Source organism: Delphinapterus leucas, chromosome 3 (genome assembly GCF_059928025.1).
Source record: "Delphinapterus leucas isolate spDelLeu-1000000601 "Yukka" chromosome 3, BTC_Dleu_Yukka2, whole genome shotgun sequence".
Classification (NCBI taxonomy): domain Eukaryota; kingdom Metazoa; phylum Chordata; class Mammalia; order Artiodactyla; family Monodontidae; genus Delphinapterus; species Delphinapterus leucas.
This window is the reverse complement of record NC_143131.1, coordinates 133676348-133702025: the sequence shown is the minus strand read 5'-3', so window position 1 is coordinate 133702025 and position 25678 is coordinate 133676348. Positions and strand designations below refer to the sequence as shown.

The 25678-nt window shown below is 39.8% G+C and overlaps 1 protein-coding gene across 1 annotated transcript in view; it reads right to left on the bottom strand.

Moving 5' to 3' along the window:
- Positions 1–243: 243 nt before the first annotated feature.
- Positions 244–25678, bottom strand: part of SGCD (sarcoglycan delta) — a 416585-nt gene continuing 391150 nt past the window's right edge. Inside the window, exons 8-9 of the mRNA XM_089909613.1 lie at positions 11772–11895; positions 244–10154 (exon numbers count right to left, since the gene is read on the bottom strand). Of these exons, the coding sequence (XP_089765739.1) occupies positions 9981–10154; positions 11772–11895 (298 nt within the window). The 3' untranslated portion in view covers positions 244–9980. The remainder of the gene's footprint in view (positions 10155–11771; positions 11896–25678) is intronic.

The following is a 25678-nucleotide window of genomic DNA, read 5'->3' as shown; positions in this document are numbered from 1 at the left end:
ACAGGCTTTCCCTCTCATTAGTGTTTATCATTTTAGCTCTGCTTCCACATGGTTTTCACCAATGCATCTTGAAAGGTGATTTCTCTGATTTCATTCTCTTTGATTTAGATTTTTTTGGGTAAGTTTTCCCCAAAAATGAAACCATGTAATAAAATTATGGCATCTTTGGAGGTAAATTGCACCCTGCCTGTGAATAAAATTTTTGTCATAGCCTTTTACCTTTGAGCATTCTGTAATGTTGCTTCAGCGTCATTTGTAGTCAGGAGCTAAATTTGACAGGATGTAGCCTACGGTGAAAATACAATTGAGAAGGCACACAGGTTGTGTCGCGTACTGGAGATGTAAAATTAGTCTTCGATTTCCTAGATGAGGAAATGATCTCTCTACCTTATCACATAATTATGAGAATCTATTGAGGTATGTCATTCCTCCTTTATAAACTTCAAAAATGAATAACAGCATTCTGGAGTCCCAGGCTGATAGGTAAGTAGGTAAATCATAGTATCAATACAATGTAGGATTATAAAAGAAATGAGAACAAATTAATGGAGGGTTCAAGGAAGAATGATAAGGGTGATAAGAGAAAAGATGATATGAGAATGGGATCTTGAAGGATGATATCCTGTGATAGGGTGGTGCTACGTGGAAGGGCATTCTAGGTGGATGGAATAGTATGTGCAAAAACATGACACTCTGGAAGGCCAGGAGAGGTGAGAGGCTGGAATGGAGGATTGAGTGTGGCGTATTCTGCCATGATAGGGGATTAGGGTTAGGGTATTGTGTGGAAGAGGATGAAAACTGGACCAGGGATGGGCAACGGGCTTAAAAGGTGGCTCATTCATAGGCTGACCAGGAATGCTAAGGTAGCCTGATTAAAAATATTTTACCTGATAAGAGCAAGCAGATTGGCTTCTTCCCTGATTTAGAGACGGGAGTGGTAAACTATAGCAAAAGGAGCCTGTCCAGGTCTTTAGGAAAGCAGTAGAGGATGGCTGTTCCCTTACCTTCACCAAGTGCTGGGGACTCCCCAATTCCAGGCCATGTATTACCTTATAATAAGCTCTCTTTTATAAAGCAGCCTGTGTGACTCTCTTCCTAAGAACCACAGTGGCTTAACTAACATGTTAGGCCACTGATCAAAGAGATGCAGAAGAGAAGTTAACCTGAAAATTTATTTCTGCGGCAGAGTCAATAGGAGTAACTGATTTATCAACTGTGAAAGTGGAATTCCCTAAAGAAGTGGACAAGGGTGCTTTCCTTCTTACCAATCATTATTTTTATTAATATATTTTACAAGACTGCAGTTGAAATAATATTAAATACAAATGTTTTATACAGAAAGTGTAATAAAGTTAAAATAGTTCCTTGTAATTCATAGCATTATTGCAATGCTTACAAAATTTTTGCATAGAGTGTGCAAGGATTGATGTTATTCAGAACAAAACTAAAAAGCTCTTCTTACGTCACACCCAAACCCAGAGAAAAACAACCAAAGCAAATAAAAAAATAATCCAAAGGCTGAACTCAAGTGCTTTATGGGAATGGGGTTCCTTTTTCAAAAGCTCCGAGCAAATGGGACTTGTATGACCTTATTTTTACTGTGTAAAGCACCAGAACCTGGCTTCTCCAGGAGTGTATTTAGCCAGTGCAATGATGGACGGTCCCCTACCTTCCCCTTCTCAAACACGACCTCTTTAAGAAATGTGTCTCTGCTTCTTCGTGGCCTCAAAAAGAGAGGAACTTGATTGGGGAGGTGATTAACAGATGGAAAACTCTGTTCCCCCCATCACCAAACACTGGATATAAATTCGGTTAGTTTTGTGTCCACCCCAAATTCAGGTTTGCCGACTCTTCCTTCAACTTTGCCAGGATCTCTCCTCTCTGCTAGGGAGCCTGATTGCTGGCTCTGGTGATGTTAGTTCCATGAGACCCTTTAAAGGTAGCCCTTCCTGACTTGCCATCTGGACACATATACCAGTAAAAGAAAATCCCCGAAAGACTTCCCCTGAAGCAGGAGATTTGACGTTTTTTAGCTCATGCCACTACTAAGGTTTAAGGGGTGGCTGAGCCACAGGAGCATGACAGGACCCTGGTTGGGACTGGGGTTGACTGTGTTAGGAGCAGTGAGGGGCTGTGTCCACAGCCCTCTAGGGGATCAGACATGTGCTGTTGAGAAAGCACAGAAAAGCCAGGTTGGACCCCACCCTCTGCTGCTGTGGTCACTCAGCTCTGGATGGGGGCAGGTTGACAGCAGGATCTGCAGGAGGGCATACTGGTTTAACCTGTTTGGATGGTCCTTGGCTGAGTTAATTCTTCAAAACGATTTTCTCTTTTAACTCTTAGAGATCAAACCCTGATCCCTTGGCTTAGAAGATGAAAGTGCCCTAAAGCCACCAAGTTGTAAGGAACTTCAGATGCACTCATCTTCTCCCTCAGTTGTTGGAATGCCACAAACCTCTTTTCTGAAACTAGGACACCAAGTGTCAAATGTACAGGTTCAAGGTTAAAGGGCGCCACTGTTGCAACAAGAATTGGCAGGTGGGTCCCATTTCCAACTCAGATCAATTGATAGTGATGGCCTGAGTGCTTTGGTGAGAAAAATTCTGCACGTGGGGAGGGTGATAGGCCATTAATGATGACTGACAAGGTATGAGGTATGCGACTCAAATGATTATCCCCCAGTGGCCAGCTTGGGTCTCGAATGCCTAATGCTAATTGAATTCTTTCTAGTCTTATTTTCTTGTAGGGAAATAGGGATGATCGAGTTCCTTTCTATTTATTTGATTCTTTCCTGGAGTCTTGCCGCAACTAAAAGTAGGGAAGAATAATAACCAAATGGTATCAAAGACCTCACTTAAAATAAGACATTTGTCTCTCGAAGTGAGGTATAGTGGAAGGAGAGGTATGTGAGCAGAAATGCTGATTTGTTTAGCCGCAACTATAGATCACTGAGTATTAAAGTTTTCTCTTAAATGTACGGTTGACAGCCCAGGCATCTTCAAATTTGTAAGGACAAGAAGCCTGATTTACTTAACAAGAATCATAGACCAAACTATTTTTTTTTTTGGTTCCAGATTCTATTACTCAGGCAGATCTTCTATATTTTCACCGTAGGTATCTCTCTTTCAGTACTATATGCTGTCACAGATGAGAAACGATAGAAAGAAGGGAGATAAAAGTTTTATAGCCTGATCCACCCAAGAAAGACTCTTCTAAAAACTGGTAGGAGCTCGAAGAATAGTTTGACACGTTGGTGACTTCACAGCATAGTGGCCTGGAGTTAGACATGCATTCCAGCTCTGCCTTTTTCTAGCTAGTGGCTTTGAGTAAGTTTCCCAGCCTTTCTAAGCCTCAGTTTCCACATCTGTAGATTGGAACTATCATGGAATCTAACTCAAAGGATTGTTTTGAGGATGAAATAAGTGAATGAGCATAAAACACTTAGCACAGTGGCTAGTACATAGTTAAGTGCTCCATGAATATTAGTTAATAAGATATCATAATTGGAGAAATAGAATCCAACTCTTGCCATGTCTTAGTGGAGGCTTTGCGTCCAAGGAGACCTCTTCGACCTTATGCAAAATTCACGGGTGTGATTCTTTTTGAGGAGAAGTTTCAGAACTTTGCTCAGATTCTCAAAAGAACCTATGACCCCCAAAATGTTAGGACCTCATGAATTACATGAATATGGGGACCAAAGAAGCACCAATGTCTTCTTTGTCAACGAATATCATCTTCCTGCCCTGACAGTCCTTTGCTATACTGCTGCTATGTAACCTCATGGATCAGCTTGGGATTTAGAAAATCGGAGCTCCCTTTGAATTAACCAAAATAACCCAAATGTAGAAGTAGGCTGCAAAGACAGTGGAAGAAGTGGGACTACTAGGCGAGTCTAGGAGTGCAGGGTAGATTTTATGTAAGACAGATGTTTCCTTCTCTCTTCTCCCAAAGAGGGCAGCCTCATGCTCGTTTTATTTCTCTGACCTTAGCTGATGTTCAGCGATGAAGCAAATCCCTTCAGTCCCTAGTGAGGGTGTCCAAACGCCTCATGAGGCATTTTGGAACACTATTCTGGTTTCCCATTGCGACAGCTGGATTTGGACTCTAAAAATACTTCTTGCCTATAGCAACTTTTCCTCTGTTTGGTTGCAAACCTCACGGAAGTGGAACTGATAGCACTACTTGTTGGGCAGAAGTTAAGGAGACAGCATTGCTGTTGGTATGTTTGAGACTGTTTACTGATGGATTTAATAACATCGTTAATGCTGTTCCGACATCACACCTCCTGTCAGCTCTTTTTTTTTCAAGGGAAGATGCTAACTTCCTACTCTGTTAGTATCTATAAAAGAAAGGGGGGGGATAAAACCAAAGAAACTAGCCCATGGAGCATGGGTCACCCCACATGGGATGTTTTCTTTTATCCTTGTGCTCTAACAATGCTCAAAGGAGGACCTCCCACAACTAATTCTTTTCCCTTTGCCATTCAGACCTGTCTTGAGAAATTTCAAGGACTCTATTATGAAGAAAGTTTTAAGAACCACAGAAATCACATTGCTTTTGAAAGTGCTAATGCATGCGGTGTGCCTTGCCGGCTGAAGCAGCGGCTTCAGAGTGCTTTATCTCTTATCAGTGGTTTAGCTTTGTGAATGAGAAATTCAGAGGCAACTGTGTAATTTTAAATTCTGATTACCACAAAGAAAGAGATGCATCTGACATCCCAGTGCAGTAGCTTTGACTATTTTTATTTATTTATTTACTTTTGGCTGTGTTGGGTCTTCGTTTCTGTGTGAGGGCTTTCTCTAGTTGTGGCAAGTGGGGGCCACTCTTCATGGCGGTGCGCGGGCCTCTCACTATCGCGGCCTCTCTTGTTGCGGAGCACAGGCTCCAGACGCGCAGGCTCAGTAGTTGTGGCTCACAGGCCCAGTTGCTCCACGGCATGTGGGACCCTCCAGACCAGGGCTCGAACCCGTGTCCCCTGCATTAGCAGGCAGATTCTCAACCCCTGCGCCACCAGGGAAGCCCCAGCTTTGACTATTTTAATGGAAATACGTTGGGACTAGGGGAGCCTTCCAAGGAGGAGAAAGTGATGAAAGACCAAAAGAAAGACATTTTATCTTTGAGATAAAAGGCCTGTTTTCTATGGTTGTTTCTTTTATTATGACTTTTTTCCCCCACCTGCTACTGGGGCGCCATGCAAACGTATCATTCCAGGAACTGCTTTGTTATCCTTTTTGTGCCTAAGATTTCCTGGAGCAGAGGAAAGAGAGGAAAGGGGTTTTGTTTACAACTCAAATTAGATTTTCACCTTTCAGAGAGCCTTAAAAAATAAGGATCAAGTGCTCAGATGGATATTTACCTCCTTGGTCTAAACATCAGGCTACCCTTTGCCTAAAATAAACAAATGCAAGATACTGTCATGTAGCTGTTCCTGTGAAAGGCCAATTTAATCCTCTTTTAGTTGAAAATAGATAAAATGCTGAAGGACTCCTTTAACTAATGTTGATTAGGGTCTGGTAAATGGTATTTTTATTTAAAAAAAAAACAAAAAAAACCACCTTTCCTCCCTAACAGGAATACTCGTACTTACAAAGAATCATTCGTAACTGATGCTATTTTAACAATATTAAATATGAGTATAAAGCTTTAGATTAGCAATAGGGATGCTGAGTGAAGGGACAAATCTCTGGTAGGAACCTGCCTTACCACACAGAGGCAGTGATGCTGGAATTCAAAATAGATCTTTTTTTGGTAAATCTCCTACACCAAAGAACAAAGACCCAGATCCTTGGAAACAACATCAAACTGGCATTAATCTGGTCCCCCCCCTCCACAAATCCCAGCAACAGATTCATGAAATAATTCTACATTTTTTTGTCCTACATATTTTCAGATGTTCCTTTGAATATTTCTAATTATGTGTTGGTCCCACCAACCCTTCAGGCCTGATGTGGTTGTAGGAAAGCGAGTCCTCTGTGGGTGTGAATAACCGAGGTGATGGATGCCAAAAAGATATGTTAAGTCAAAAATATTCTTCAGGGGACCATGGAATGGGCATCTTTCTGGAATATGGGAAGGTGAGATGAAAACCTCTAGGCGGAGATTGCAGAAATAGTCTCTTCAGGAAAGAGACTCTAAATCAAAGGACCCCTGCTTCACTTCTTGTCACACAATGATGCTGACTGAAGGAACCCCTTATATTTATATATGAAGGGTTCTAGGAAGAACCTTTTGGAGGATCACAGCTTTCCTCTTCCACTAAACCCTTCCCTAATTCCGTCTTCCCTGTTTCCAAGAATCCTGTGAGCCTGTGTTTCTCAGACAAGTGGATCTCTTTTACATGCAGTGTAAGGCGGACCATCTTTTCTATAACCACATATTTATATACCCAAGCATGCATGGAAATGTAGTGCTGTCTGTCGTCTGCTTTCTCCCCTGCTGTGTCCTACACAAATGAGGCTACAAATGACCTCTATGTCAGGAGTCAGCAAACTTTTACTAAAGAACCAATTAGTAACTATTTTCTGTTTTGTGGGCCAAGAGGTCTCTGGCACAGATATTCAACCCTGCTGGTCCAGTATGCAATCAGCCATACGTAACAAGTAAGTGGACGGATGTGGCTGTGTTATAATCAAACTTTATTCACAAAATCAGGTGATGAGTCCCATTTGGTTTCGGGACCAGAGTTTGTTGACCCCTGTGCTAGAGTCAAGCCTCAAGCAATCTTTGGTCTATGGTGCTGGATATACAATGGAAATGATCCAAGGGAAAACTGACCTAAAGCAAGTTAAAAGCCAATTCAAGTTTATAGGCTCTGTCTCTTGGGTAACAGAAAGATACAGCTTTGTATCAAGTTTCCACCTGGACTGATGTCACCAAAAGGGCTTTTGAAAATCTCTTAAGACTAAACTTTAACAACTTATTGAGCAGATATCCAGTAGAAGTAGGTGCTCAACATATTTGGAGATCAACTTTTAATTTATAAAGTTTTCTGAAGAATATTAACGTACTGGAACTTCTAGAATATTGAAAATTCATGTAAACTCTTTGTTATGCCACCCACTGCTTAATAAACTGAGAGATGTGGTTTTCTAGAAGATATTGTATATAAGATTAGAAAGGATCTCATTTTTATAAATTAAAGGTATCAGACTTTAATGTAAAAGAGATTTTTTTTTTTTTTCCAGAATTCAGGTAAAACTGTTTCTCATGACCATGGACAGGTATTCTAGTTGGAGGAAGTTGGGAGAAAAAAAATGTACATTGAAGGACTTAATATGTAATTACTGAATTCTAAAGTCTGAACTGAAATACATAATTTAATCCACGCCGAACTTCCTGCTCATTACCTGAAATACTGTAGTCACTTAGCACGAATGAAAATCAGAATTTTCTATCATGTCTGTCCCCATAGGTGCTTGATTTCTATCCTTGGTTGCTGTTGTTTTTATTCTATTTGTGATCTGAGTATGTTTAGGATGAATTTTTGCAAGTGGCATCACACCAGTCTTTTTTATTGGCATAAACGTTCCAAGGTGCTGATCTCAGACTTTCATTTAACGATTAGAACAAAATTAGATGAAAGAGGTTCAGGGAACCTTCCGTTTCTTTGTCAACCTTAGAATATGTACTTGAGATGACAAAATGCAAAGATGGTCTGTCTGCTTAAAAAGCAAACAAACAAAACAAACAAAAACCTTCGTCTTCAGGTATTTAGCCACAAAGGACCTTATAGGTACTACTGTTGATCTGAAAGATATGGGGTAGATGCTCCCAGTCGCCAAGGAGGGCCTTTCCTGGCTTGGAGAAACTCTGGGTGTGGTACATGCAGATTCTGGCGGTGTGATCCTACAGGATATAAATACTACTGAGCCAGAGCAATTGCATATCTCTTTATGGTTTTCCTTTTTAGACCCTAGTGCTACACACTAAGCAATCTTACGGTCTCATCCTTGGGCAACCCAATTCTTCGGTACGGATATTAAGCAGGAGTGACTGGAGGGACCCTGGGGTCCGGCAGCCAGCAGGGCTACTGGTCAGGCTGGAACCATCCGTCCTCCCCCCACTTCTAAGTGACTAAGCAACACACAGCTTGCTTTTACCTTCCACATGTGCAAAACTCAGCCCGATGCTTGAGTGTCATCTCAAAAATACCAAACCTCTTATTCATTTCCTATGGCACATCTCCCCACTGCCTGTGAAGTAAGAAAAAGCAGAACCCTGTTGAGGAAAAAAAAAACAACAACAAACAAATGCCATTCAGGCCTACAAATATGACTTCGTTTAGGACTGTGGGGCTACTGCTTGCCAAGTGGCATCCAGGATGGCCGAAAGCAGTTACGTCTCCCTTCCAGGCTCCTAGGCGTCCACATCTGTCAGCCACTTGGTTTGCCTACTAGCTTTTAAGATGCCCAGTCATTGTGAAACCCTTCCCCTCCAATCACTCAAAATAAACTACAGGTAACACAAGATAAATATTGGATGTGCTTCTCCTTGCTGAGTGCATTGTCGTAAGGCATAGGCACGTATCCCCCTCTTTGAACAGAGATAGTGTAATCCCCTGTCCCAGCACAAGAGCTGGCCAGGGTGACCCTGGAGCACGATGATGAAAGTGGGGTGATGGGAGGTAGCTGATGGCGGGAATTAGGGAGCTGCTTCCGCATACGGGGGAGTGGGTACCGCTGGGTCCCCCGGCGACACAGTGATTCTAATAAAGACACTTGACTCAGTCTATATTAATTTTCAGCGAGCATTTCTGGGGGCATGTGGTACTTTAGATCTGTGATTCTTGGGTCACTGTTCTTAGAGAAGACAATGGTCAACTTAGGAAAATGAATATCCCAATACTGAAAAAATATATAAGAAGATTGCAGGCAGAGAGTTTGTGCATACCTTTAGAAATGAAACGCATGCCTCTAAATTACCTACCAGGCCCCAGAAACGTATTTTAAAATAATTTGGTTTCCTTCGCCACTCTTTGATTTCCGTCTCCAAATAGCTTCTCTTGGGGGTAGGGGTTCCACTCTTAAAGATCTGCATTGACGTGATCATTTTGGGTAGGAGTCTGTTGGATAAAGTCAACAGGAGTGAGGATGTAACAGATTTTGAGCCATTTTTTCACTTCAAACAGAGACCTATTTCCCATTTATTCTTAGTCTCTCAGGCCATCGAGGAGCTTCTAGCCGACTGAGGAGCAACTGTTTTCCTATTTTGTGCTGACTTACAGCTCCTGTTTTGACTGTGGGATAATACGTGAGTTTGAAGGAAGTAATAAGCTCACAGGAGTTGGGTGAGCCTTTCAAACTTTGCTAAAATCCATCCTCCTAATTCATCCAACCACAAGAGCCCAATACATTTGGATGCAAAAGTAGCACAGCCATGTTGAGTTCCTCTGTCTGACTTCTACGGCACTGCCCCATCCCTAACTTGAAGGGGGAGAAGTTGGCCAGCTGCACAAAAGCTAATAAAGTGTCTGCTTTTACTACAAGGGTCTCAGCCCTTGTAGTGTGACTTGCAAATTCCCGCCATCACTGCCTTGTAATGACACTAGAGGAAAAGACAGGCTGTTACTCACACGTGTAGGCGAATATTCACTAAGTGTCGATACACTGTGTGATTCTGCAGGGTCTGGGGAATATTGGGCCCGAATTAGTGTTTTGATTTTATCATGTATGTGGTGGGGCTGGGATGGCAATGACAGTGGATATCACAGGGTCACCCATGGTTCCTTTTGTACTGAAACCTCATTTTATACAGAGGATATATATATTTATTTATATATATTTATATATATTTATATCACCCACACACGCAAACTCTCTCACACACACACACACACACACACACACACACACACACACACACACACACACACACAAGGTCTTTGATAGGCTTTCTGTGTTCTAGTAAAAATAGCTGGCAGCCAGGGTCTAAAGCCGAAAAAGGCCTGGATGCTGCCGACGATGTCCACTATGCATCGTCTCTCACAGGCAGACGCTCGTGTTTATCTGACAAGTGGAACCGGTTCCTGCCTGGGACAGGAATAATCTCCCATTGGCGCAGACACAGATCTCGAAGACCTTCTGCCTTGTTCCTGTGGGCGTGTAGGATCCATGAGGCAGTCTAGGTAGTTTGATTTTCGCAGCATCTAACTTAATCTAAAGAGAAGAAACAGGAAGGAAGAGTTAGAGCCTGTCATTTATCCTCTTGACATTCCGAAACAGGGGATGAATGTTCAGTTGAAATCAAACGAGCACCTACTATGTGTTTAGAATTGTTGGCACTGGGAATTCAGGGATGAACAAGACAGATAAAGTCTCTACCCTCCCAGAAGCTTGTATTCTAGCCAGACAGCGTTGCACTGGCAATGTCATGTATATATTAGCATTTCGTAAAAGTGTATCACGTAGAACGTGAAGGGATTCCTAGAGTGAAGTAAACTTGGAAATGACAGGGTAACAATCTTCTTCACTATGGGACTTCTCAGACCCTAAATACATCTATGTGCACGGTGGGCCTTCAAGAATATGCAGTACTTCCAGTCTTAAATGATGGTCAAGATTATAACTGATTCCTCCAGGGTCCACATTCTGATAGCTGTTAAACCGCATCTGTGATGTAGTTGCTACTTCTAAATGTATGTGGTTTGGAGTCTGCAGCTGTCTACAGAGAAAGTTTTGATAACTGAAAGCTCTATCTGACTAGCTCTTTTGAAACAAATATAGCATATAGCACATGCCAAACCAATCAAAAGGCAGGCTTGGTATACACAGGCAGGTGGAGACTGATAAGCTGTAAGTAGATATGGAAGGTGGAATAGAGTTTTGCTTTAAAAACACATTTTTTCTCTTTTAAATAAAATCTTAAGTAGAAAAAATCACTTATGAACACGATAAAGCCACTTTCAAAAGTTTGCATTCGAATCATATTTTCTTTGGGGATTTGGCTTACCTTGCTTGTGAAAACACGAACAGCTATTCTGTTCACCAAGGCGGGACTGTGTTGGCCTAAGAGAATGAATGTTTGCAGTCTCTCATCTCTTAGCCTCTTGCCACCTAGTTAAGTTTTGGCTTGTTCTGATTTGGGATAGCTGTTAGATCTGACTTTTCCATTTTCAGTGAAAGTAGAAACATACAATGTACACTTAGAAACGTCTACCAGGGCTTCCCTGGTGGCGCAGTGGTTGAGAGTCTGCCTACCGATGCAGGGGACGCGGGTTCCTGCCCCGGTCCGGGAAGATCCCACGTGCCGCAGAGCGGCTGGGCCCGTGAGCCATGGCCGCTGAGCCTGCGCGTCCGGAGCCTGTGCTCCGCAGCGGGAGAGGCCACAACAGTGAGAGGCCTGCATACCGCAAAAGAAAAAAAAAAAGAAAATGTCTACCAGTAAACTAAGTTCCTCTTTAAATAGACGTGTGTGATACGCAGTTTAATTATACCAGCCAACTACATCTTACTTTAAGGTGATGAGAGAGTTTGGAAATAACATTCATTTTTACAGATGTCCTTATAATTCTGTTCTTGCGATACATACTATTACCTCAACACTTTTACAGATAATGAATTATAACTTTTATGTGTTGTGGGTTTGGCTTATAATCATGCCGTTCAACATATCTGTTCCAGAAATAAAACCTTCCGATTGGCTCTTTTTGCTGTCACACTGTAGGATCATTACACTGTAGGATAAACTTCAGAGGCAAAGGGAGTGATGCGTCTTAGGAAACATTGGGTCGTTGGAGCTGTGTCTCTCTGGGCTTCTGTTCCTCTCTTGCTTACCTCTCCATCTTTGGACTCCAGTCTCAGCTCTGTTCTGCAGGTGGCTTCCATGTTGCCAGCTTCTGCATTTATTTCTACTCCTTTTGGGGCCTCCATCACCAGAGATCGGGTGGGGGACTCCAACCTGAAATATGCACAAGAGTAAGATTAAAGATCCCATTTCACTGTTTTAGTAAAGTTAGGAGGAAGTTGGTGCTCTGAGCACTGAGACAACACTTCAGCATCTGATCAGGGAATTCTAGCTTTGCATGCCTGATCAACTTTATGAGGGTGGACATAACATATCTGGGCTTTATCTTCACTGCATATCACAAAGATTGTACGGAAGGTGTTCTAGGATCCTGGCTTCATTCTGTCTTGCACCCAGACAATTATTGCTTCATTAAGCAAATTCTTACATAAGTTCTGTTTATTTCTAGAGTAAGGCAATCTCAGGTCTAAACTGAGCTTCCTGAAATTAGCAGATATTCTTTCCACGTTGCCCTGCTTTCTTTGTCTTCCTGGAAGCAGAATTGGATAGAGGTTAAGAAAATAGGCCTAGGGGGCTTCCCTGGTGGCGCAGTGGTTGAGAGTCCGCCTGCCGGGAAGATCCCACATGCCGCGGAGCGGCTAGGCCCGTGAGCCGTGGCCGCTAAGCCTGCGTGTCCGGAGCCTGTGCTCCGCAACGGGAGAGGCCACAACGGTGAGAAGCCCATGTACAGCAGAAAAAAAAAAAAAAAAAAGAAAACAGACCTAGGAGTTGGACATGGCTAACTCAAACCATGGGGCTGCCACTGTATGACCTTGGGCAAGTCCTTCTTCCCTCCTCTCTTTTCCAAAATTTCTCAAAGCCTCAGTTTCTTCATCTCTAAAGTGCTTCAAATGGTGCCTGGCACATTGGAAATGTATAATTAATATGTGTTAAATATTACTATTACTGCTGTTACTGTCATTATCGTAAAGAAATCTCAGGCCTTACTCAAATAGGCAATTGTCGAAAGAAAACTCAGAACAGATAAGTTAGAGGAAAGTGATTTGACTACAGAGGGACGGCATGAAGAATAGATGTTTTTTGGTGATAGAACTGTTCTGTATCTTGATTGCGGTGGTGGTTATGTGCCTCCATGTGTTTATGCAAACTTACATAATTATACCTCCCAAGAGTGAATTTTATTGTATGTAAATTAAGTAAGTTGAGAGAAGGAGACTCAGCCACATTCTATGCTAATTATTAGGGCAAAAGAGGATAATGCTTCACAGAAAGAGTTTTGCCTAACTCATTTTATGCAAAAAATATGAACTAAAACCCAACCATCCTCTAAATATTCCAGATTTTAATACTATCACCAAACTGAACTGAATGAAGATCCCCTTCTCTGTTATAAAGAAAGTATCCCAACTTAGGAAGCATGGACCTCAGGAGTGGCCACCAAGCCACTCTAAATCAGGCCACTTTTCTGCATTTTATTTCTCCACTCCTAACTTTCAGACACTTTGAACGTGTTTAAAAGGAACATCATCTTCTCTGCCAACTGCTGACTCCATGTTCTGCTTCTACCAGCCCCCACAGGTAGGACACACCCTCATGGGCATCAGTAAGCGGCGGGCAGAGCAAGGCGATCTGTGGGGCGCCACCCGGAGCCATCCCAAGCTACGTTCCACAGGTGCCAAGACAGGGCTCTTCCCCACTTCCCAGGTCTGGGTCCCTGAGGTGTGCTTCAGAGAGCAGGCTTCTCCACTGATTTTTGTGCTCCCCCTGCAGTGGCTCATCCAGAGTCTAAAAGAGAAACAACAGGTGTCTAGTCCTAAGCAAAGGATTGGCTTGAGCTTCTCTTTCACTCCTTCTTTCCATTCGGACCTCACCCCTTTGTGTGTGGCAAAAATCCCCTATCCTACCATCTCGTCCTCACAAGACCTTCGCCAAGCTGGTGCTGAGCCGGGTGTGGTTCTACCTCGAACTGTGGTTGACTTCCTTTGCCTGTGGTTCTTCTCACTATAACGTCAGCTCAAGGAAGGGGGTCTTGTTGCTAGAGTGGCAGGGAATGATGTCTGTGCAGCACAGCCTTGTCTAGGACCTTAATCCAACGCATCAAGCTCTTCCTATAGCTCACGTCTAAAATCGGAAGATGGTTTTCCGCCATTTTCTTTGCTTCTCTCCTATAAGGTCTGGCTGACTCACACCCCTTATCCTAGTGTTGTCTAACACCTTCTGTTTTCACTGCTATTGAGACCTTTCCCCTCAGGGCATAAGCTTCCCTTCTGACAGTACTGCCAGCTCTCTTCCACATTTGTTCACCCTCTTCTCCAGGGCACTGCCATCCTCCACCTTCCCCAGGGGAGAGCCCTCACGCCATCTTCTCTGTTCCCCTTCTTCCCTCCCTGTCTCCCTCCTTCCCTCACTGCATCAGTTAACACAGTTTTTAACTCACGACTTCTCCCTACTTAATACATGAGTTCATCTCTAACCTGGACTGTTGAAACCTCTCAAGTTTTGTCTCTGATTCTTCCTTTTTTTTTTTCTAGTGTACTTGACACATAAAGTGAAGTCCGTTGTGTGTACTTCACACACCTGAAGTCAGTTTTGAATATGTCACTTCTCTTATCAAAACCTTCACACATTTCTAAGATAGGAACTTTTGGACTTATTTGCCCATTGAGAGCTTGATCTGACCCATTTTGTTAGTCTTATTTCTTGCCAGAAACATCAGCTATGCTTTATTGAATACTCACTAGGTGATGGACACTGTGGAACGTGCCTTATATGTGTTCTCTCATTTAATCCCCACAAAAATCCTACGCCTTTGGCACTCCTTCAGTCCTGATTGTACAAGCAAGGACGCTAAGGTAAATGACTTGCTCGGGGTTGCACACCTAGTGAAAGGGCAAAACTAAGATTCAAACCCAAGCATGTGGTCCAGTATTCCGTATCACTTCCAGAAAAACTGGCCTCCTTTCCTGTCTCTCGTATCTTCACGCCATTCTTCGTAATTAAATGTCAAATCTCTCTTCATGGAATATGCACTTGTATTTCCAAAACTAGCCTCCATAAATAAGGGTAAGGTGGTAGTACTACATATGGCTCAGTGAGACATACTTCCTTCCCTGCAACAGTCCTCACAACTTACTGAAAAGGTTGACATCAGTGACATCAAATTCAGGATATGGTGAATGTGTTCATACTTGGTATGTAGCCTTCAAAGTGGATGATTCATACAAAAAGATAGTTGAGAGGGAAAAACTCAAAATAGAAAAAAAATGTTTGGAGCTGGGAGAACTTTATCAGATGGAGTGTTGGCATTTCTGTCATATGAATTCACTTTATTCTTGCCACCTCCCATGGGCTTTGAAATCAGCAGGAGGGCTCCCAGGCCAGAGAAGTGGACTCAGAAATAACTGCTTCCTTTTCCCCCCTCACAGCCTTGGAAGTACCAGGATGACAAGGAAGGGTGCTACTCTGAAACTGTCTCCCAATGTGAGAGGCTAAGATAAGGTAGAAATGAGAATTTCCTGGCAGCAGGGACAAAATGGTAACTGGCTTTGTGTTTCATACCTCATCTTAACGCCCTTTGTCCTTCAGGCAGACTTAATAGTTTGTTCACATGCTAAATCTTTCCACTGTAAAAGAAAAGAAAAAAAAAAAGCTCCTACAAGAGCCCTGTGGGGCCTGCAAAGAGCAGACAAAGCACTCTTGCAGTGATGTCAGTCAATTTCTGACCATAGATTAACAACCAAAACACCACTGCTTAGATGGTATTGAGCAAGGAAAATGGAGGGAGGCTTCCTCCTGATTTGGGGGGCGCTGGTGACAATTGAGGGTCCTGCTGGCTCTTGGAAATGAATACTGCTCCCGTTAGGAGCACATGTGACTCCCGTCTGGGAGGACTGAAGGATCTGAGAATGGAAGAAAGTCTAGGAAAGGAGGTCCAAGGCTGGGCCATGCCCTCCAGAACAGGGGTTCTCCAACAGGAGCAGCAGAATCCCCTGGAGGGCTTGTTAAAACTTCGGTTGCCGGGCTCCACCCCTGAGTTTGATACAGTAGGTTAAGGGTGTTGCCTGAATGCCTGCACTTGCGACAAGTCACAGGTGATGCTGAAGCTGCTAGTTTGGGGACCACACTTTGAGAACCACTGCTCTAAAACAACGTCGTCATATCAGATGCCCACAAAGACTGGAAAGGTGATGTCAGTGAGTGACCCATAAGAAAGCTATAAGGAAAACGAGAGTCTCTGCACGGTCATATATGGCAAGTGATGGAGATGCTCTGGACAGGAGGCAGCTGCTGTTCTAACCTGGCCGATTACTGCCAGGGCTTCTGATGAAAAAACATTTTATTCCAAATCATTACATTTTTGGAACTGATGCAAAAGATTTCTCTAAATAGAAATATGTTATAAAGGATGACATTGACATGAATCTTGTATAGTCGCCATCCCTTTTTTTTTTTTTTTTTTTTTTTTGCGGTACGCGGGCCTCTCACTGTTGCGGCCTCTCCCGTTGCGGAGCACAGGCTCCGGACACGCAGGCTCAGCGGCCACGGCTCACGGGCCCAGCCGCTCCGCGGCATGTGGGATCCTCCCAGACCGGGGCACGAACCCGCGTCCCCTGCATCGGCAGGCGGACTCTCAATCACTGCGCCACCAGGGAAGCCCCATCCTTTTTTTAAAAAAAAAGAAAATTTTTATCTTTGTAATTCCCTGAGCTCTTCCTAATCCTAACCACTTCCTTCTCTCAAGAGTAACTACTACTATGAATTTTGTTTACTGTTTTCTTGCTTTTCTTTATAATATTATATTACTACATTTGCCTCCTTAAATGATAAATTGTTTACTACCATGTGTTTTTGGGCTTTATGCACAGAATAATTCCACTCATGTATTCTTCAGTGATTTACTTATTTTTGGCCTCAACATTCTGTTCCTGAGATGCATCCATGCTGTAGCACAGCTGTAATTTATTCTATTCCCCTGGGGTTATCACACATCATGATTTCTTTGTCCATTCTTTCGTTGGACATTTGGCTTGATACCAAGTTTTTGTTTCTACGAAGTCATCTCTGCACATTCTTGTATGTGGATCCTGGTGTTCACTCGTAAATTTTCTTTAGGACACATAGGTGAAGAGTGGAATTGCTAGCTCCTAAGGTATGCTTATCTACAGCTTTATTACTTTCCCACTAGTAATGTATAGAGTTCTGTTTTTTTCTACTTTCTTCCTAGCATTTGATATTGTTTATTATGAACTGAGTGTGAAATGGGATGCTACTGTCTTTTAAATTTGCATTTCCCAGATGAGTAATGGAGTTAAGGCTCTTTTCATTTGTTGGTAAGCCATTTGGGATTCTTCTTCAGTGAAATGTCTTTTGTCTCTTTTAATTTCTTTTGTTTTTTTGATTTTGTATGTATGAATTATAGTCATGCTTTTTATCTTCTGAAAAATAATTGTTTAGAAGTTCTATGTATTGATAATTTCCTTTTTTGAGGCTGTAGTTTATCTTTTCACTCTATGCTTAGCATTTTGGGGTGAAAAAGTTTTATATTTTAATGTCAACAAATTTATTATCTTTTCCTCTAGGGTTTGTGCTTTCTGTGTCTTGTCTGAGAAATCCTTCCTTACACTGAAACCATAAAGTTCTTCAATATTGTTTTTAAAACTTTTATGTTTTGCTTTTTCTAAGTCTCTAATTCATGGGTATTCATTTTTGTGTGTAGTCTGAGGTTGGGGTCAAAACAGATGCAGATGAAGGATCTCAACATCATATATTGAAAAGCCCATATTTAGCTCTGTCATAAATGATGTTTCCATACACTTATGGGCCTCTTTCAGGGTTTTCTAGTCTGTGTCGTTATTCTATTCATCTATCCCTGTGACAATAATTAATTAAATATTTTAGCTTACTATGATTTTTCAATTCTTTACATTTCATAAGGCAAGTTCTCTTGCCTTGTTCTTCCAGACTGTCCTAGCTATTCTTGGTCTTCCAAATAAATGTCAGAATCAACTGAAGTTTCAACTGAAGGAAGACCTGTTGGAATTTTGATTGGATTTATGTTCACTTCATGATCACTGCATCTGTCACTAGTTTGTTATGTTTTCTTGGATGTCTTTCAAAAAAGTTAGTCTTCTCTATGTGGATTCAGCATATCTCTTGTGGCTGCTGAAAATGGTATTTCGGTAAAAATGTATTTCTCTTACACCTATTTCGTTTTCCTGTTGTATTGAGATTCAGGTTTTCGTTTGTTTGTTGTTTTGGGTATGTTGATCTTATAGTTAACACCTAGGTAAATTATCTTATTTTTCACAATTTGTACGCAGGTTGATTTAGGTTTTCTTGGTAGGCAGTAATTATTTTGACAGTTTTATGTCTTTTGATTTCTTATACTTCTTATTTCTTTTACTTTTCATACTGTTCTGTCTAGGACTGTCCAGTACAGTGTTGACTGAAAGTAAGGGAACAGCAATCTTGCCTTTTCCTGAATTGATAGCGGTAGCAGTCGCCTGAGCCCTGGGGCTTTGGTTTAAAAGACACACACGTACTTGTACACACAGGGGTTTGGCAATACGAGTTGGCTGGTCAATTTGAGCATGTTACTGACATGGGGGTTTTGGGGTTATTTTCTGGTGGGACTAGCATGTCACTAAAGCAGGCCTTCTGATATATTAAAAAAAATTTTTTTTAAGCAAAACAGAAGTTTAGATTTTAATCATATCTGTAGGGTTTCTAAGTCTTTGTTTTACAGAATTGCCTGTTTGCTTCAGCTGTCTCCTTCCCATCTCTGCTGTTGGAGGAGATGAGGACAGGTCTGGAGTAAAAACACTTGTAATTTTGTGTCCTGGTGTCTATTCTCTGAGTGTGAAATATTCCCTTCCTCTGTTAAGATTCCTTAGGAGTTTTTTTTTCCTTTTATGATAAAAACAAACCCCACCTTTGTCCCTAAAAAAAAAAAAAAAAAAAAAATTATCATTCAGATTCTTTCGTTCTACGGTTTTTATTTTTTCCCAAAATACTTTTTATTGTGATGACAGAGTTCCCTTCTATTCTTACTTTGCTAAGAGTTTCTATCATTCATTGCTATGAATTTTTTCAAGTACCATTTTATTCTTCATATATTGAGATAATATACTTCTCCTTAATATATTAACGTGGTGAATTATATTAATTTTCCAATAATAATCCACTCCTAAATTTTTTGGTATTAGTTCAACATTGTCATTACGTATCATCTTTCCTATCAATTTCTGAAACTTAATTTTTTTTAGGATTTTGCACCTGTGTTCGTAAGTGAGTTTATCCTGTAATTTTTCTGTCTTACAATATATTTGTCAGGTTCTATCAGTTTTCTATATTTTGGAATTTTTAATGAAAGATTAGAATTATTTACTCCTTGAATATTTAAATCATTCATAAACCTGGGCATGGAATGACACCTTATTTCCGTTTAAAAAATAATTATAGGATTATACAGGTTTTATGTTTCTTCTCAGGTTGATTTTGGTGAGTTATGTCTTCTTAGTATTTTTCTATTTCATAGAAAGGTTTAAACTTCTTGGCAAAAGCTTTTCATAATATTTTCATTTAAAAAAATGTCCCCAACATTTGTAGTTATGTCTTTTGTTGTTCCAAATATTTTTATTCATGTCTTCTTTTCCTCTTTAGCAGTACTGTCAATTATTCATCTTTTCAAAGAGCTAACTTTTGCTTTTGTCAATCCTGTGTTATGTTTATTTCTTGTCCTTAAATTTTCCCTGTCTTTTGTTCTAAATAGAACTGCAGATTTATCCTAATCTAGGTTCTAAAATGTGTTGCCACCTTAGTTAATTAAAATGTTCTGCCTTCTTAGTTAATATATTCATTTAAGGACGTGTATTTTTTTGGCAGCATCCCAAAGGAGTATTAATATAGATGTAAATGTTTTGTAATTTTAGCATAATTTCTCCTGTGGTAAGTTTTACAGAAGGATTTTCCTTAATTTCTAAATATGTAAGATTTTCTAGGATTTATTTCTAGTGTATATTTTTTATTCATCAGTTTGAAACTGATAATATTATGATAGTTAAAAAACATTCTCTTTAAAAAAATCAATTATTTAAAAATTGAGGCTAGGTTTTTGGCCCAGTATATGTCAATTTTTAAAATATTCATGCCTGTCTGAAAAGAGTGTGTGTTCTGCAGTTGTTGGTGCCATGTTCTATGTGTGTCTGTTAACTCAAGATATTTAATTGTTCTGTTCAAATTTATATATATATATCTGTTTGATCTATCAGTTACTGAAAGAGGTATTTTATTAAATACATATCAGCTTAGAATTGTTCTGTCTTCCTGATTGTCTTTTCTTATCAATGTGTATAATGATTCTATTTCTTATAATGTTTTTGCCTTGAAATCCATTTTGCCTATTAGTATAGTTGTTCTCACTCTGTATTTTCCTTGAACGCATTTTTCTACTCTTTTAAATATCATCCATTCTGTATGGTTATATTTTAGATGTGTCTCTCATGTAATTGGATTACTTGTTTATTTCAGATGGCTTTCTACTGAGGAAAAATTTACATACAGTGAAATGCACAGATCCTTTAATTTTATTAAGAAATAAACATTGTATATATTTAAGGTGTACAACATGATGTTTTGATGCATGTATACATTGTGAAATGATTCCCCAAATTAAGGTAATTAACCTGTTCATCGCCGCACATATTTACCTTTACCCTCCATGTGTTAAGAACATTTAAGATCTACTCTTTTAGCAAATTTCAAATATATAATACATTGTTATTTATTAACTATAGTCACCACCACGCTGTACATTAGCTCTCCAGAACTCATTCAGCTTATCACTGCACGTTTGTACCCTTTATCCAGTTTCCTGTTGGTAGATATTTGGTTGTTTTGAGTTTGGGGCTATTTTGCACACGTCTTTATGAGGATAAAGTTTTCATTTCTCTAAAATAAGTAGCTATGAATAGAACTACTAAGTTGTAGCATAGGTGTGTCTTTAATAAACGTGGTAAGGCAGTATCTAAAATAATCCTTGACTTCTGGTATTCATGCTCTTAGGTGATTCTCTCTCCTAGATGAGGGCTGGATATAGTGGCTTGCTTCTACACAAGTAAAACATTGCAAGAGTGATAGGATGCCACTCACGAGACTAGGTTTTAAAAAGACTGTGGCTTCCTTCTTGGGTTCCTGCTCTCATTCCCTCACTCAAAGGGATGCCAGCTGCCATGCTGGGAACTGCCCTGTGGAGATGTCTGAGAAACTGAGGGATTCCCATTAGCCCATGAGGAACTAAGGCCCTCGTTCCAATAATCTACAGGAAGCTGAGTCTTGCCAACAACCACTGCAGTGCATTTATAAACAGATCTTCCCCAAGACAAGCATTTGAAAAGATCACAGCCCTGGCCAACAGCTTAAGTGCAACCTGATAATTGATCTTGAGTGAGAGGCATCACTGAATTGCACCCAGATTTCTGACCCACAGAAACTGAGAGATAACAAATGTCTGGTTTTTTAAGCTGCTGTAGACTAATACAATAAGAAAACTGACACACTGTTTTCCAAGGTAGTTGTGCAATTTTACATTCCTAGCACCAATATTGATGTAATTAAAACTATTCCAGTAGCTATAAAATGGTTCTTCATTACAGTTTTCACTTCCCTGATGACTAATGAGGTCGAGCAGCTGTTCACATGCTTATTGGCTATTCAAAGATGTTCTTTTGGGAGGGATCTATTTAAATCTTTTGTCCAACTTTTTTTTTTTTTAACAATTGGGTTATTTGTATTTTTGTTACTGATCTGCTGTATATTCTAGGTAAAAAATTTTGTGTGTATATATCTCTGAAATTTCAGATATTATATTTTCAGAAAATTCAGATATAAATATCTCTGTGTGTATACATATACCTGAAATCTATCTATATATCTATCTATATCAAGTATTTTCTCCCAATCCATGACTTACCTCATTTTTAAACAGTGTCTTTTGATGAATGTCAATTTATCATATATTTTATGTTTAGTATTTCTGTACCTTCCCTAATAAACCATCACCTACCCCAAGGTTACAAAGATAGTCTCTCATGTCTTTGCTAGAAGCTTTATAGTTTTAGCTTTACATTTAGATTTATGATCCATCTTGATTAGTTTTTAAGAATAGAGGTTCATTTTTTTGCCAGTAGGTTTATTGACTTGTTCCAGCACCATTTATTGCATAAATAATCCTTTCCCTATTGAATAGCACTGGTGCTTTTCTTGAAAATCAATTAACCATGTACATACAGATCTATTTCTAAACTCTCTATTTGCCTAGCCTCATGCTAATACCGGACTGTCTTGGTTACCATAACTTTATAAGAAGTCAGAATCAGCTAGAGCAACTCCTTTAGCTTTCGCAAAAGGAAAACAGATTGGTTTAGCTCTTCTAGATGTTTTCCTTTTCCATATAAGTCTTAAAAGCCTGTAGGGAATTTGATTGGGATTGTGTGAATCCATAGATCAATTCTGAGGAAAGTCAATACCTTCACAATATTAAATCTTTAATGGATTTTCTTTTAAAATGTAACAGTTCAAATATACTATTTTTGATTTACCTGTACTGTTAGGTACTTTGGTTCTGTGCTTTTTAATCTGGGAAGATTGTTGTTTATTCCGTGTTTATTTACATATTATATCCATGTATTGTCCACTTTACTTATTCCTTCTGTCATCATACACCTCCCTTTTTTCTTAAAATCAAGAAAGTTTTTGACATGTTCTTTTAGTGAGGGTTTGCTGGGGCAAATCCTCAGTTTTCTTTTTCTGGAGTAATTTTTAAATTTGCCCTCTCTTGTAAAAGGGATTTTCTCTGCATGCAGAATGCTGTGCTGACAGTCATTTTCTCTCAGGAACTGAAGATATTATTCCTCTGGATTCTGGTTCTCACTGTTGTGGTTAAGAAGTCAGCTCTCAGTCTATCTTCAATTCTAGAACTTCTTTTTTCTTCTATTCTCTCCTGATGCTTTTGATTTTTGATGTTCTGAAATGTCATTTGATATGCCTAGATGTAGATTTCATTTTATTTACTCTACCTGAGGTTTTGTGGGGGTTTTTTTTGACTCTCTAAATTTGTACTTTTGTGTCTTTCATCGCTTCTGGACAACACTCAGCTGATATGTCTTCGAAAATTGTTGTTGCTCCATTCTCTCTCTTTTCATGCTGAAACTTAGATTAGACATTCTCATCCTAGCATTCCTGTTCCAGAACTCCTGTTATTCTGCCTCTCTTTTTTCTGGATGATTCTGTAGATATAGTCTCATGTTCGTTTAATTTTTCTTTGTATTACTTTTCATCACATCCATTGGCGTTTTCCTTTTTGAGATTATATTTTCATTTCTAGAAATTCCTTATTGTGCACTTTCTAATTTGTTAGCCATTTTTATATTCCTTTGGTTTTTACTCTTTCAATTCTCTTTTGTTTCTCAACTCATAGTAAACATATTATTTTATATTCTTTCTCTGCTAATTCCCGTATCTGAAGCCTCTGTGCATATAAACTGGCTGCCTTGTTTCCATGCTTCTCTCTTGCTCATGGTGCCTTGTTTCTGAGTATGCTTCATATTTCTTGCCTCTGTGGGTTCATATCTCTTGGGTCTTTATTTGCTGAACTTACTTGAGACCTACTTTTACGGTGATTTTTTTCTAGAGAGGGTTTGTGTCTGTTTCCATCAATCACTGGTGCCACCTTCAGCCTGGGCCAAGTGTAAACTAATTTCTTTGCTGGATGTCTTAGGACCAACCAGGTAATATGAATTCAGGCTACAGACAGAGGGAGGGCCAGTTTGAAGTTACCAGGCCTTGGAGAAATTTTTTTCTTTTCCCTCCATTCAGTGCTGAGGTTCAAGACAGGCTATTTCCCTCGTAATCCTCTGGGTGGAAACGTCAGAGGAGGGCAAGACCAGGTAGGTACATTCTATTTCATCCATACACTGAAGGTTTGGTACACTGGGGTCCCAGTTACATCTGTGGGATCTTTAGATAGACTACCTGTTTTCAGTGAGCCCTGAGATTTGCTTTGTTCCCATGACCCAACAGATCATAAAACTGAAGCTGAATTTCATCTAGTTTAGCAAAATCTGTAAAGTTACAGCTGGCCTCAATGCTCAGGTTACTTCTCTGGGTTCCTATGGTATTTTACCTCTTGGACTAATCATAACTAGTTTCCAGCTCATTGATGCATTTAAAATATTTTAAAATATTTTTACCATTTTTTTGTTCTTTTCAAGGAAAACAATTGGTCAGGATACTTAGACTATTGTACCGCTGTTCTCTAGAGGTCCAGGTTTCTGATTTTTCAAAAGATGGATTTGGAAATTGTACAGTAAAATCAACTCACCTTTAAACTTTGGCAAATTATTATTATTTTTTCATTTCTCATGTCAAGAGGGAGTACGGTTTCTCAATGTCTCTTTTTTAAAAATTCTTATTTTATATTGGAGTATACTTGATTAACAATGTTGTGTTAGTTTCAGGTGTACAGCAAAGTGATTCAGTTATACATATATATGTATCTATTCTTTTTCAAATTCTTTTCCCATTCAGGTTATTAGAGTATTGAGCAGAGTTCCCTGTGCTATACAGTAGGTCCTTGTTGGTTATCTGTTTTAAATACAGCGATGTGTACATGTCAATCCCAAACTGCCAATCTATCCCTTCCCCCCACCCATTCTCCCTGGTAACCATAAGTTCATTCTCTCAGTCTCTGAGTCTGTTTCTGTTCTGTAAATAAGTTCATTTGTATCTTTTTTTTTTTTTTTTAGATTCCACATATAAGCGATTTCATGTATTTGTCTTTCTCTGACTTACTTAGTATGATAATCTCCATATCCATCCATGTTGCTGCAAATGGCATTATTTCATTCATTTAAATGGCTGAGTAGTATTCCATTGTATATATGTACCACATCTTCTTTATTCATTCATCTCTCGATGGACACTTAGATTGTTTCCATGTCTTAGCTATCGTAAATAGTGCTGCAATGAACACGGGGGGGTGTATGTATCTTTTTGAATTATGGTTTATCTGGTTATACGCCCAGGAGTGGGATTGCTGGATCATACGATAACTCTATTTTTAGTTTTTTAAGGAACCTCCATACTGTTCTCCATAATAGTTGTACCAATTTACATTCCCACCAACAGAGTAGGAAGGTTCCCTTTTCTCCACACCCTCTTCAGCATTTATTGTTTGTAGACTTCTTGATGATGTCCATTCTGACGAGTGTGAGGTGATACCTCATTATAGTTTTGATTTGGATTTCTCTAATAATTAGTGATGTTGAGCATCTTTGCATGTGCTTTTTGGCCATCTGTTTGTCTTCTTTGGAGAAATGTCTATTTAGATCTTCTGCCCATTTTTTGATTGGGTTCTTTGTTTTCTTGATATAGAGCTGCATGAGCTGTTTGTATATTTTGGAGATTAATCTCTTGTCAGTTGCGTATTTGCAAATATTTTCTCCCATTCTGTGGGCTGTCTTTTTGTTTTGTTTATGGTTTCATTTGATGTGCAAAAGCTTTTGAGTTTAATTAGGTCCCATTTGTTTATTTTTGTCTTTATTTCCATTATTCTGGGAGAAGGATTGAAAAGGTATTGCTGCAATTTATGTCAAAGAGCGTTCTGCCTATGTTTTCCTCTAAGAGTTTTATAGTATCCAGTCTTACATTTAGATCTTTAATCCACTTTGAGTTCATTTTGTAAATGGTGTTAAAGAATGTTCTAATTTCATTCTTCTGTAGCTGTCCAGTGTTCCCAGCACTGTTTATTGAAGAGACTGTCTTTTCTCCAATGTATATTCTTGCCTCCTTTGTCACGGATTAATTGACCATAGGTACATAGGTTTATTTCTGGGCTTTCTATCCTGTTCCACTGATCTACATTTCTGTTTTTTGTGCC